This window comes from Cyclopterus lumpus, chromosome 15 (assembly GCF_009769545.1).
Source record: "Cyclopterus lumpus isolate fCycLum1 chromosome 15, fCycLum1.pri, whole genome shotgun sequence".
NCBI classification, from domain to species: domain Eukaryota; kingdom Metazoa; phylum Chordata; class Actinopteri; order Perciformes; family Cyclopteridae; genus Cyclopterus; species Cyclopterus lumpus.
The window spans coordinates 6,329,557-6,341,993 of record NC_046980.1 but is presented as its reverse complement, the minus strand read 5'-3'; the positions used below and the strand labels follow the sequence as shown (position 1 = coordinate 6,341,993).

Below are 12,437 nucleotides of genomic sequence, written 5' to 3'. Positions count from 1 at the left end.
ATGTGCAAACACATGCAACAACCACCACGAGGTTTAAGACACAGTAATGCTCGGATGGCAACAGGAACACCGTGACAGACACAAGGCAGCGCAACAGGCAAGCCGATGACAACACATCTGCCACAAACACTGTAGCGCAGGTGGTGATATTTCAACATGTGTTAAAACACTGACACGGATGCACACAAACACACGTTGTAGTTTTGGATGCGTTTTATCATCACATTTGAGCCACACATCTGTGACTCAAATACAAAAAAAAGGCATAAATGCGGGGCTAAAGGACACTGTGTGCAATTACAAGTATGTTAAGTTTGACCAGGAAGTCACTCAGTAAATTTGACTAACCCGGGGGCAGGGGGTGGGGGGGGTTTGGGTTGGTTGTCGAAAGCCGGTTTGATCAATCGACTGCTGGCGTTTCTGGCCCAGTTTGACTTGTTTTTAGCATAACGTTGCCGTTCCCTCAAAACCCACGTTTGAAGGACTGATATAACATCTATAAATGTTTTTCTATATCTTCAATGAATATTTACACCCTGACATAAAAAGGCTCACGGCTCCTCACAGCACGGGAGGTCTCGGTTGTATGGAGCGTGCAAAGTGCAGCGTTTATCGCAGCCGACGCGATTAAGACGGGAACTTTATTCGATCTCTTCCGACGAGCTGCCGTAAAAGTTGAGGATATTTTAGGGTAGGGTCAAGCTGATGAGAAAAAGGCCAATGGTAACCATAACAAACCCAAAACGGTTGTGGACAGCTGCTGAAGCCCACTGAACCTCACAGCACAACTTAAGCCCAGCTCTGCCAAAAAGCCTCCAGCTCTTCAGGAATCTCTGAGGAGCCCCTGGATTTGCTGCTCTTCAGGAAGCAAAACTACAGAGCAGCGCTGCTCCCGGACGGCAACACAACGGATGTCCGCTGTACTTACCTCTGGCCGAGAGCTTTTTTGTGTTGATGATTTTAGCAGCATACTCCTGGCCGGTGGACTTCTTGACGCAACGGCGGACGATAGAGAAGGCCCCCCTGGAGCAGGAAAAATAAAGATCAGTGAAACCACTTCTCACATAAAACTCTCCATCACGTGTGTGTGTGTGTGTGTGTGTGTGTGTGTGTGTGTGTGTGTGTGTGTGTGTGTGTGTGTGTGTGTGTGTGTCGCAGGGGGGAAAGTGTGTGAACTTGTCACACACTTGAGTGCACTGCATGAATCACACACACACACACATGAAGAGAGAGGGGGGAAGAGAAGGAAGTCACATGCATAATTAACACAGTCTTGATATGTGCATGAGAGGAGAGGTCCTGGCTACTAGTGCTTGACAGAGAGGTGAGAGAGGGGTTGTTTCATTGCGGAAGGACCCCGGGGTCATGAGCTCACAGGAAGACACGCGAGTGCAGGAGGAAAAAGAGGTAGAATCAACGTTGATCCAAGTCTTTTTCCAGCATGGCTGCGTTTCATTTCTTTTTCATCCTTGCACAGTACGCCTCCTCTAAAGTCACGCTGTCGGCTGGATGAGAAGGTGGAGCGGCTCCATTAGCCGCACGCACACAGATTAGATGTTACAAAGTGGCGTTTTTGTAGCCAGAATATATACACACACACACACACACACACACACACACACACACACTGCAACGTTTGCGTCCTTTTCATGTTTTAATCCCACGCGCATGCACATATACGTGTGGTGCGCGCAGACAATATGTGCAACGGCTACCCCTTTTTGTTTTTTTGGTGGTGTCTTGACATAAACAGTAGCCCTGCAGTCTGCTAAGAAATGCACACCAAAAAAAAACAAACAGCTAAATGATTGAAGAGGAGCGCGAGGATTCCACCAAGCAACGGGTGCGCGTGCAAACGAGTTTTCGACGCGTGCAATACCTGCGGATAAAATTCACAAACAAGTTGGTCCTCTACGCGGATGCTTGGACACCTTTTTTTGGGGGGGGGGGGGGGGGGGGGGGGAGGGGGGTGTACAGGAGCCGCGGCGGTGCGATACGCCTCGTTCACGCGTCCACGAGCCTTTGTAGTGCGAACAGCGCATTGTTGCTGAGGTGGTTCTCCTACCCTTCCATGTTTTTGACAGCCCCGCTCCTGAATTGTCAACACTGAAGTAAACGCGCACAATGGCAGGAGAAAAACGTAAACGTGCACGCGCACACACACACACACACACACAACGAATGCAACAAGAGCAGCGGCGGCGGTGGTCGCTTACTTTCCGAGTTCCTCGTACAGCTGATATTCGTCTGTGAATCTGGTCGAGGTTACAATTGTAGCCATGTTGACTGAAGTGTAGGGGGAGAGAGGGGGGAAAAAAATCGCCTCGCGCTTCAGTGGCCGCTTCGCGCAGGTTTCGAGAGGAGAACTCGTCAATGCTTAGAGGGGGAAGAGAGGCTCGAGCTCTGAGAGAGGAGTGGGAGGGGAGAGATGAGAGAGAGAGAGAGCAGACTAGCTGTAGTAACAAAGATCCTCTATTAGGACCATGTGCCACTCTGTTTAAAAAAAGAGAAAATAAATGGAAATTCATTTTTAATTGGTTTGTAAAAGTGGGCGTTAGCTATCTAATACAATGCCTGACCTGTTGTAATATGTTGTGGTTGTAACGTTTTCTATTTGATCCTTTGTTTCCTTTTTTTAAGTCACTCAATGAACAAAAGTGTTTTTTGGAGTCAACACTAGATAAAAACATCCAGATCACTCGAAGGGTATTTGGTCATGAAACCAAAGTATTGGACACATACACATGTTGACCTGATTGGGACATTAAAGAGAGTGAAGGGATCCCCAAGGGTATTACATTTCATCATTAAGGGAACATGAATGTCTGTACTAAATGTCATGACAATTCTTGGAGATATTTCAGTTTGGACCCAAGTGGTGGACCGACCAACATCTGCATCCCTAGAGCCTTGCCACTAGCTTAAAATAGTCTCTGATAAGCCATGCTGATATGAAGTCTAATTAGATGGGTAACTGAAAAAAAGGGGTGTGGCTTGAAATGTAGTCTTCTTTTCTAAAATAACCTAAAAATGACATTATTGATAACGGTGCTAAATTCAAAATGGCTCTCAACATGGTGACATGTGTGTGCTATGTCTCCACAACAATGGCGGTCGGGACGGCATTATCACCGCAAGTGCAGTGCTGAATGGTGGCCACGGGCTAGCCAGAGGGGCGTGCACTATGTAAACAAAGCAGAGAAGCGTGGATTACAACTCACACTGCTAAAGTAAATGTATTTACTCCCAATGTCTTCACACAGCAAATAGTAAAAAAAAAAAAGATGTATTTCTGAGGTGAATTTTTAAGTTTTTATCCAACCTAATTTCATGGGCTTCACGTTGTCTTCCCGAAACCTGAAATAACGGCAGAGTGAGACCTCTTACTGCTTTCTCCCATCTGGCAACAGCAGTAGAGGTGGGATGTAAGCCACGCGAGATCTTTGCTGGTGTACCAGGAGCTACAGATCCAAGTTCAGTTTCACCGTCTCTCCCTTCCATCTTCGACCTATTTGCGCAAAGGTATAAGCTGACGCCAGAACGGCTGAAAAGAGGAGCATCCTTCGAAGACCAAGCCATGTGATGCCGCAATATTTTAATATTGGCAAGAAAAAAATTATCTGCATGCCCCATGAAATGGTTTAATGTGCTGAACTGGGTTTCCCAAAAAAGGGTGATTAGTCACCACTTAAAATGTGGAACCAGGAGACAATAAAGATTCACTATTTGGATCTAATCAAGAAGCTGACAGACCTCGGCGTCCCAACTCCCACCTGCAACTGGATTCTGGACTTTCTGATAGAAAGACCCCAGGTGGTGAGAATGGGAGGACGGGTGTCTACCAAGCTCACAGTCAGCACAGGATCCCCACAGGGCTGCTGCCTTAGCCCCAAACTATTCACCCTGTACACCTATGACTGCACTTCCACCCAGGACAACACCATCCTTATCAAATACGCCGATGACACCACCGTCCTGGGGCTCATCAAGGGGAGCGGGGATGAGTCGGGCTACAGGACCCTGGTGAACAACATCCTGGTCTACGGAGAGGAGAACGACCTCATCCTCAACACAAACAAGACCAAGGAAATAATACTGGACTTCAGGAAGAACCCTCCCCCTCTACAGCCTCACATCATTAAAGGGACTGAGGTGGAGAGGGCTGACGGGTACAGATTTTTGGGAATGCAGGTGACATCTGACCTGAGCTGGACTCTTCACACCACAGCCACAGTGAAAAAGGCCCAGAAAAGGCTTTATTTCATCAGGATGTTCAGGAAAGCTGGTCTGAACCGTCGCCCTCTCACCCAGGCCCATAGAGGACTGATAGAGAGCATCCTCACCGCAGGCATCGCTGTGTGGTATGGGAACACCACACAGGCAGAGAGGAAGGCTCATAAGGACTGCGGAGAGGATCACAGGGACACAACTTCCGTCCATGGACTCTATGTATGTGCAGCGCTGTAGTAAAAGAGCAGAGGGAATCATTGGAGAATCCCCATAGAACTGTCCCCTTCCCCCTCTTTCTTTCTTTTTACAAGCTAGGTACAGCACTAGCCTACTTACCTACTTATTATCTCTGCACTCTCCTTTCCTTTCTTATGTTTATTTTTGATAACCTGTTCCTGTACTTAATACTGTCAATACTGCATACACTTTACTACTATGTACAGTGTGTCTTTTGTACAGTGTTTTTAAAAAAATATATTTTTCATATTTCTATTATTATTACGGTTACTATTATTATTATAGTGTGTTTGTTTTGTACCTCTGTTGACTCGGAGAACCCTGCAAAAATAATTCCGATGTGTCTGGACTGCTGGTCTAGGCACAGATGGCAAATAAAAAACCTTGAACCTTGTTTGTTTTTCTCCCTTTTTAATGAACCATTTTACAAATCATATTTTGCAACAGTTAATGCAGCCTTTTCCAAACTCTTGCAATAAAAACAACTTTATATTTTCTTTCTATAACACAGATGCCTGTCCAAGATAGACATGCAGTGTAAAGTGTGCCTATATTTGCTTCTGAGTTGTTTTGTTGAAATCAAATAAAAATTAAGATTATTCATTGAAAAAGTGACAAATGTGTGAGAAAAAACGTTATTTAATTGTACTCAAACATCTTCATATTTCACAATGATCTTTTTTGCTTTTCACAATCATAATTTGTGCCCTAATTTAATCAGGACCAGTGTGTCTTCCCCACAGTAATTTACAAAAAACACAATTTTACAAAGAATTAGAAAATACATACACCTAAAATGTATCCAAAAGAGAGACATAAATCCATGTTCAAAGAGGTTTGATAGCAGATATCTAATTTCCTGCAGTTTATAATCTAGAGCAGCCAGTAGAGATTTTTTAAGGTAGTCGAGGCTTCGATCCGACTCATACGCAGTTTTAGGGATTTAAACTGTAAACTGGAGCATCATTGTATGAGAGACAGGGAATTATAGGCGTTATGTAACGGCCTGCTGCACTGTAAAGGTTTATCTGAGCTTTCATGAATATCTCATGAAGGGTATTAATATATCCTCTTGGCACCATGTTTAAGTGTGTGTGTTTGTGGGTGATTACAGCTGCACACACTCCAGTGAGGTAACGTGTCAAGCGTATACTGTACGTTAGCACTTTGATTTTTTCTTTTTATGCATTGATTGACCTGCATATTATTTTACATAATCACGTGTTTCTTTAGTCTTGTATGATGAAAAAGTATACTTTCTGGAGCATTATGGTCAAACCGCATGATCTTCAGATGGCACTTTAAAGCCGCTCCAATGAATCTACATTAACAATGAGTCAAATGACTACCTTTTAATATGAAACGTGTCACTTCTCATTTGTTCCTCTCAGCTCTACCGAGTGTTTCAGAGGGTTTCGGCGCTCATCAAAATCGTTTCCATTTTATTTATTTATTTATATTTAAGCTTGAAAAACTCACTGTGTATTGAATATAAGTGAGCAACTAGCTAGCTACTAAAGAGATGGATATTTCCCTCAGGAGTTGGTGGTGACCAAAATATACAGTTAAAAAAGAGTGAATAGAGAAATTTACGTACTTAGTACGCGTATCAGAGGAGAAAAACGACTAAATCTGGTCTTCATCCACCACGTATTTTGAAAAACTCCATCTCTAACATAAATCTCCTCCATAAATTACTCAACAACTGTTGGATGCACCAACTTATAAAGGGAAGCAATGCACTGACACTAACCATGACTTATTAAATTGGTTGAGGAAGCATGTTAATATTATCAGTGTTATTATTTATTTACATTTGTTTTTGTTGTTTTCACTACGCATTTGGGTTTCGGTCGTTTTTTTACTTTAATTTTTTTTCATATATTTGTGTAATTCTAGTTTTGTATTCTAATTGTGAGCCCTGATGATGGCGGAAGGGGTTAAACTAAGATTTCAGTTTTTTTGTGACGCAGAGATATGAGATACAGGTCACAACAAACATGGCTCTAAATGAATGACAATGTTGCTCCCTGTCTGTATGATGTGTAAATAAGCAACTATTTTCTTGTGTCAGTGGTCTATACAGTTTGTTTTGCCCCGGGTTGCCAACAAATTACTTTATGAAATAGATCAAAAGCTCCATAACGGTTACTAAACGGACTATATCTTGTCTTTGACTGATGTTTAATTCTAGCATCTCATTAGGAGAAAATTAACTGTAAATATAATTGTTACACACAAAACAGGCATATTTCTTGCTATACACTTTCTCAAGGACTTGCCCTTAAATCCTTCCTTCACTGCCCTCGTGTCTCCATTTTGTTTCTATTTCCTGTCGCACGCATTACTGAAAGATGATGGCATGGCCCATAGTACTGAAAGGTCAAGATGCATTTCATTTAAGACTAACACTGGGAAACCTTTCTATAGATCTTGGCTGGATGAAAACAGCTCAACGCATTTAACGCGTTAAACATGTGTAAATGCATACATGTGCATCTCCTTTTTTCTCCTTGCCTTGCCTCTGAACTGTGAGTGTATATCTGGCACAGTGTTTAGGGAGCGTTTGCAATTAACCAGTGTTTGCAGTGAGCACAGGAGCGGCGCGACCGGATTTCTATACCTGTAACTACAGGGGACCGGCTCTCAAGCTTAATTAGCAGAGGGTGCAGAGGAATATACCCTGGTATTCATTGCTGTATTTCTTGGTGATGAACCTTGTCAGAAAAGTCTCGGACAGGCTGTGCAGCGGCAGTATCCTTGCAAACCCTTGCCAAGAAATACATATTCCCATGAGCTTTGAGAAATGTCAACAAAAAACAGTGGTTCCCCCCCCCCCCCCCCCCCCCCCCCCCCCCCCCCCCCCCCCCCCCCCCCCCCTTAAACCCGAGTGTTTTATTTGAGTCAGAAAATGGAACATTACATCAGAAAAAGGGAAAGTTTTGTATGACTGAAGATATTTTCCTTTGGCCTTATTATAAAGCTTGCGATACTCTCATACATATCTTGTAACCCATTGCTACCACTGGTGCGGTAGACCTCGGGGAGGGAGAAGCAGGTTAGGCAGTGATACAGCAGAGGGTAACGACAATGCGTCAAATAAAACTTCCTCCCGTCTCACACGCATAAAGAGGCTCAACAGGCTTCAATTTTGGTGTCGCTAATTGCCTCTCAATGATTCACTTCCTGTTTGGGTGGCTCTCGACTCGTCACATGACACTGCGTTATTTGACATTAAGGAAAATAAGCCCAGAGGGAGTGGGTGTGTGTGCGTAGCGAGCCGGCAGCTTCCAAAGACCGATGACACGTCAGCATTGCTTAAGGTTTACGTTAAATAATATACAGTGCATTACGGCGGTGGGTAGGAACTGTACTCTGTTTGAGTAAATCCAATTTATGCCACTTTATACTCCGCCTCCACGACATTTCAGAGGGAAATATGGCACTTTTTTACTACTTTATGTTCATGGAACTGCTATAAAAAAACGTTTTTCCTTGATTTGACATACAAACCATATGATAAACGTATTAAATAAGATGCTTAATATTGATGACACATTAGAGGCCTCGCATATACCCACAGGTTTTTCTCATTAACGTCGTCTGTGCACGTTGGCGTTGTGTGCAGAGATATATACGCCCACGAATCGTGTACTAATAAGAACGGTACGGTTGTTCATTGTCCCACAACAAAACCAACGTGCTGCACGTGATATTTCCTTGTCTCATGTGCACGAGATGGAAAAGATCATCATCTCTTATGCTGCACGAGCTAAACTTCCACGCGGTGACGAAAGCAGTGTTGTGGCGCCACGGAGGCCGAAGGGGAATGACTCAATCTGCAAGAATGTTTTCAAGTTGGCTCACGGCTGCATGTTAAGAGAGCCTCTCCTCCAATGGTTTGGAGATGTGTGTCTGTGTGTGTGTGTGTGTGTGTTTATATCAGGGAGTGACCACTGTCATTCCCTAGCACCTAAACACCTAGAGGTCAAACCGCCCTATCAGCTACTGAGCTGCACTGAGCCGGCTCTTTGGATGTCAGTCAGTAAATCTCTTTTTCAGGGTTCAACAGTCTCCTTGGGAACAGACTGTCATGTACAAGTACATTAAAGTGGATCTATTACCTTTTCTCGGTCAATTACTAACCCATCACATCATCCCAAATAAGCATTTAATAGCACATCAGGGCTGTTTCAGTGGGTAATGGGGTTGCAATTTACGGGTGCGAGAGACTCCGGCGAATGTGTCCCGATTGAGTCGTTGATACTCACTGAATGAGCGTAGAGAAAGGGCTGCGTTTACTTTTAATGTCGCTTATCTAGAACGCAATGTCCATCTCAAGGAAAATAAAGTTCTATTTAAAATGGTTTCGTGAGCCTTTTGTGTTTAACTTCACGACTTCACCAAAGAATCTGAATATCTGAAGTTGGCCTTATACCTTCAACTGATTATCCAACAGTGGATATGACAGCTCCCTCCCACGTACTGGATAGCACTGTGTGTTCGTCTGTGTGTGTGTGTGTGTGTGTGTGTGTGTGTGTGTGTGTTTTTGTGTGACACCTCCTTCGTGATTTATATAATCTGACGGTGCCTTATTTCTGCGGGCCATCACAGTATACTGGGAATCAGATGTGTGGGCATCCAACGATTGTCTTCACCAGTTGTCTCACATGTATAGGACTCTGAGCAATATTCCTATACTGTTAACCCAAAGCAGTCTCATCCGATCTCATCACGGAGGTCTAGTTGTGATGGTGTGTGTGTGTGTGTGTGTGTGTGTGTTTGTTGCATGCACATCTATCTACGGGAAATGGACAAAGTGCCTTCAGCTTCAATGCTCCTTGGAGGGATGCTATATAAGTCGTGTGCAGATGGATTCTTTGAGGATAGAAAGCTTCCACATGTTTGATTTCCAGTCTTTCTTCTAAAGATGGAGTTCACAGAAATTGTGATCGTGAAACCACGTTTGAATCGCTGTCGCAATATTGTGTTTAGAGAGAAGATCTGGCAGCTCTGTACAATTGTTCTATCTCTATAGCGCTTTAACGGGGACCAATCCCATTTCTTATTTTTACCCTTACCCCTTGTGTCCCTTCCTTTTTGAACTGGAAAAGTTACAAGGGTTAACGGTTGAGATCTTGCCCTATGAAATGGGACAATCCTCCGAGACGCCTACGCTTCATTAGTCGTCGTCGATTGCATTTATGCATTTACGTAAAAAGACATGAAGAGCCATTTCATGGCAGAACAGCGTTGCTCTGTGTCCGACAAATTCTGTAACTTTCCAAAACCGACAATCCGACATCGAGATCCGCTTCACACAAGGATTCTAGCATAACCTCCAGCAGCACTTTGAACTAAATGCTAACAGTAGCATGCTAACATGCTCTCAATAGCGATGCAAGCAGGTTGATGTTAAGCAGGTGTACTGTATGTTTAGGCCGACTTACATTTGCCAATTAGCACTATAGGTATTCACAGTATTTGAGTCACAAATCAAATGATTGGACAAATTGACATACTTTTGAAGACCATGACTGTCTGGACAAAGTTTAAATGCATATCGATTGGTGTTAATTAATTCTGGACCAAAGTGGTGGACTGACGCACCGACCGACACGCATTGCGATCAATAAAGTTGTATTCCATGTGCATGAGGAAAAAGCTGCTATACAATTTTGCAATGAAACTTCGCACAGCCGATGTAATTGTGAGCCAGTAAATTCAAAGTAGTCTTGTTTCTATTTCGTCTACTTTTGACTGTACACGCTGTAGCCATTAATAAAACTTCATCTTACACCAATGCACTCAGGAACCTTGCAGACTCACAGAGGATTTGTGTATTTGACCAAGACACCAAAGTCCAACCTGCTCAAGGGCACCTGGCACTGGACCACAGGACATACATGGAAGTCAAACATTTTGAAAAGTTAATATAAATATATACATTATTATTTAAATATAAATAATATATAAATATACAAATAAAAAATAAATAAAAAAGAAAAGGTGAAATGAAACCAGGAAGATGTTTGACTTATTTATTAGTTGTTAATCGCTAAAGATGCGTCTGGAACAATAACTTGCGGTGCGATTTCTCAATGAAAAACTAAAGTTGTGTTTTCTGATCAATTTTAAGGATGTATTTCAATCAATTGATCCCCCAGATTTGTATGTGTTACCAAAACCCTGAAATATCTCATTGTTGTCCAAAATCTATCAACACACATCAATGAGCCACAGTGTGACATAATCCTTCGTTACAATGAACATGGGCGTCGTAGTTTGTTTTGAGTTGATCCCACACTGTCCTGGTGCTGTAAGTACTCATTAGCGAGATTACAATTAGTCCCTGAGAGCCACAGACGGTAGGGATGATGTAATTCATATCGGCCCTTTGATGATATTTGGGATTTGCCAATAATCATAAAATCCTTATCCTTTAAACTTGAAGATTTCCCCACTTCCCCTTTATCATTAAAGTAGTCGCAGTGTGTTATGTATGCAGTTTCACTAAAGCAGATATTTTTTAATCAGATCTACAAGCTTTTCAGACATGACAGCCCCCTGCAGCCCCTGGGAACTCTTCTCTTCCCTCCTCCACTCTTTTTATTTAACTGTACGCCACAGAGCTCTGAGCAGAAACATGGCTAATGCTTCTAACTCGATCTTGCAAATGAGCACAAACAAGTGAGTAGGACGAGGAGCAAAATGAGACAGAAAGACAAGGGGGGGCTTGCAGAGGGAATGAGCAAAGCGCTGAGGGATGAATGGAGGGGGGGGGGGGGGGGGGGGGCAGGAAGGGAGGACGAGGCAAAAGGGAAAGAAACAGCGAAGAAGGACAGTTTAATATTCATTATCAGGCCGCTGGGGAGAAATCTACAGTGCTATAGTGCTACTGTGTGTTGTATGTGACCAAGCAGCACCACCTATGATTCATTCCCATTAAGATACATCACACCTACTGGGATAGCATGAGCTTAAACTACGGCCTCTACGGAATACAGAAGAAAACGTAAGCCAGCGTTTTGCCGCATTGTCCATTACGGACATTCATGTCTGGAGGTAGTGTTGGGCTGACGACATCATACATGCATGCAGATACAGAGGCACATTTTGTAATGAAAAGTAATTTTTTTTATAGCATAACAAGCATGTGAACAATATGCTTTAGAAAAATTATCCATCATAAAGTTTACGGGTCAATAATTTGATGACGATTTCCCAGAAATCTCGACGAAGAATATATCATTTGGTTCTAATTATTATTTTTATTTTTTCTGATTCAGCACAAGTTAATGTTAATTCATCATTAATGTATTGTTTAAAATGTTATCCATATATGTTGAATTTCTTGACTAAAATACACTACCAGCAATTAACTTGAATTATGTAAAGTGTACTAATTTCCCTCCATTTTACCTGTAACCATTAGGAAAATGTTAGTAAACAATTCGTAATAATCTTCTGCGATCGCGTGAAGTGAAGAGACGTTAACGCTGATTGTTTGCATTCATGAATTTATTAAGATCTCAATCAGTTATCCATCATTTTATAAAACAGTAGATCGACGGCATCATTAGGGACGGACTGCACATGATGTGATGGTCTGAGGTCTTTTAAAGTCAGGGAAGTGATCTACAGTATGACTTCTAAACAAAAGAACCCCTGCGGTGGTCTCTTTGTCATCCTTAAAGGGTCCTCTCACATGATTAGGAGATGAGACGTCGAGAGGTCACCCTCCGTTCCTCTGCCCATCTCTTCGGGCCTCGCTTCCACATGCACGCACTCCATCCGTATTAATCAAACTATTCCTGAATACAGGCACAATGACACACACACGGCTCCCTATACGCAGTCCAACGACGGCCCGAAGTCACCCTGCTGCAGTTTGGCTGCAGGACAGCGAGTGAGTCAACTCGCTCCGCCAGGCCGCTGGGCACCGTCTGCTTTTTCTATCTGGCGGCTTG

General features: G+C 43.0%; 1 protein-coding gene across 12 annotated transcripts in view; it reads right to left on the bottom strand.

Annotated features, from left to right (window-relative positions):
• The window catches only part of camk2g2 (calcium/calmodulin-dependent protein kinase (CaM kinase) II gamma 2), a 50,839-nt gene extending 48,432 nt beyond the window's left edge, over positions 1-2,407 (bottom strand). For all 12 annotated transcript variants that reach the window (XR_004611111.1, XM_034551325.1, XM_034551314.1 and 9 more), the window contains exons 1-2: positions 2,217-2,407; positions 929-1,023 (exon numbers count right to left, since the gene is read on the bottom strand). Coding sequence is in view for 11 of the 12 variants with exons in the window: in XM_034551325.1 (XP_034407216.1) it covers positions 929-1,023; positions 2,217-2,281 (160 nt within the window). In the remaining variant the exon portion in view is untranslated. The remainder of the gene's footprint in view (positions 1-928; positions 1,024-2,216) is intronic.
• Positions 2,408-12,437: the final 10,030 nt, after the last annotated feature.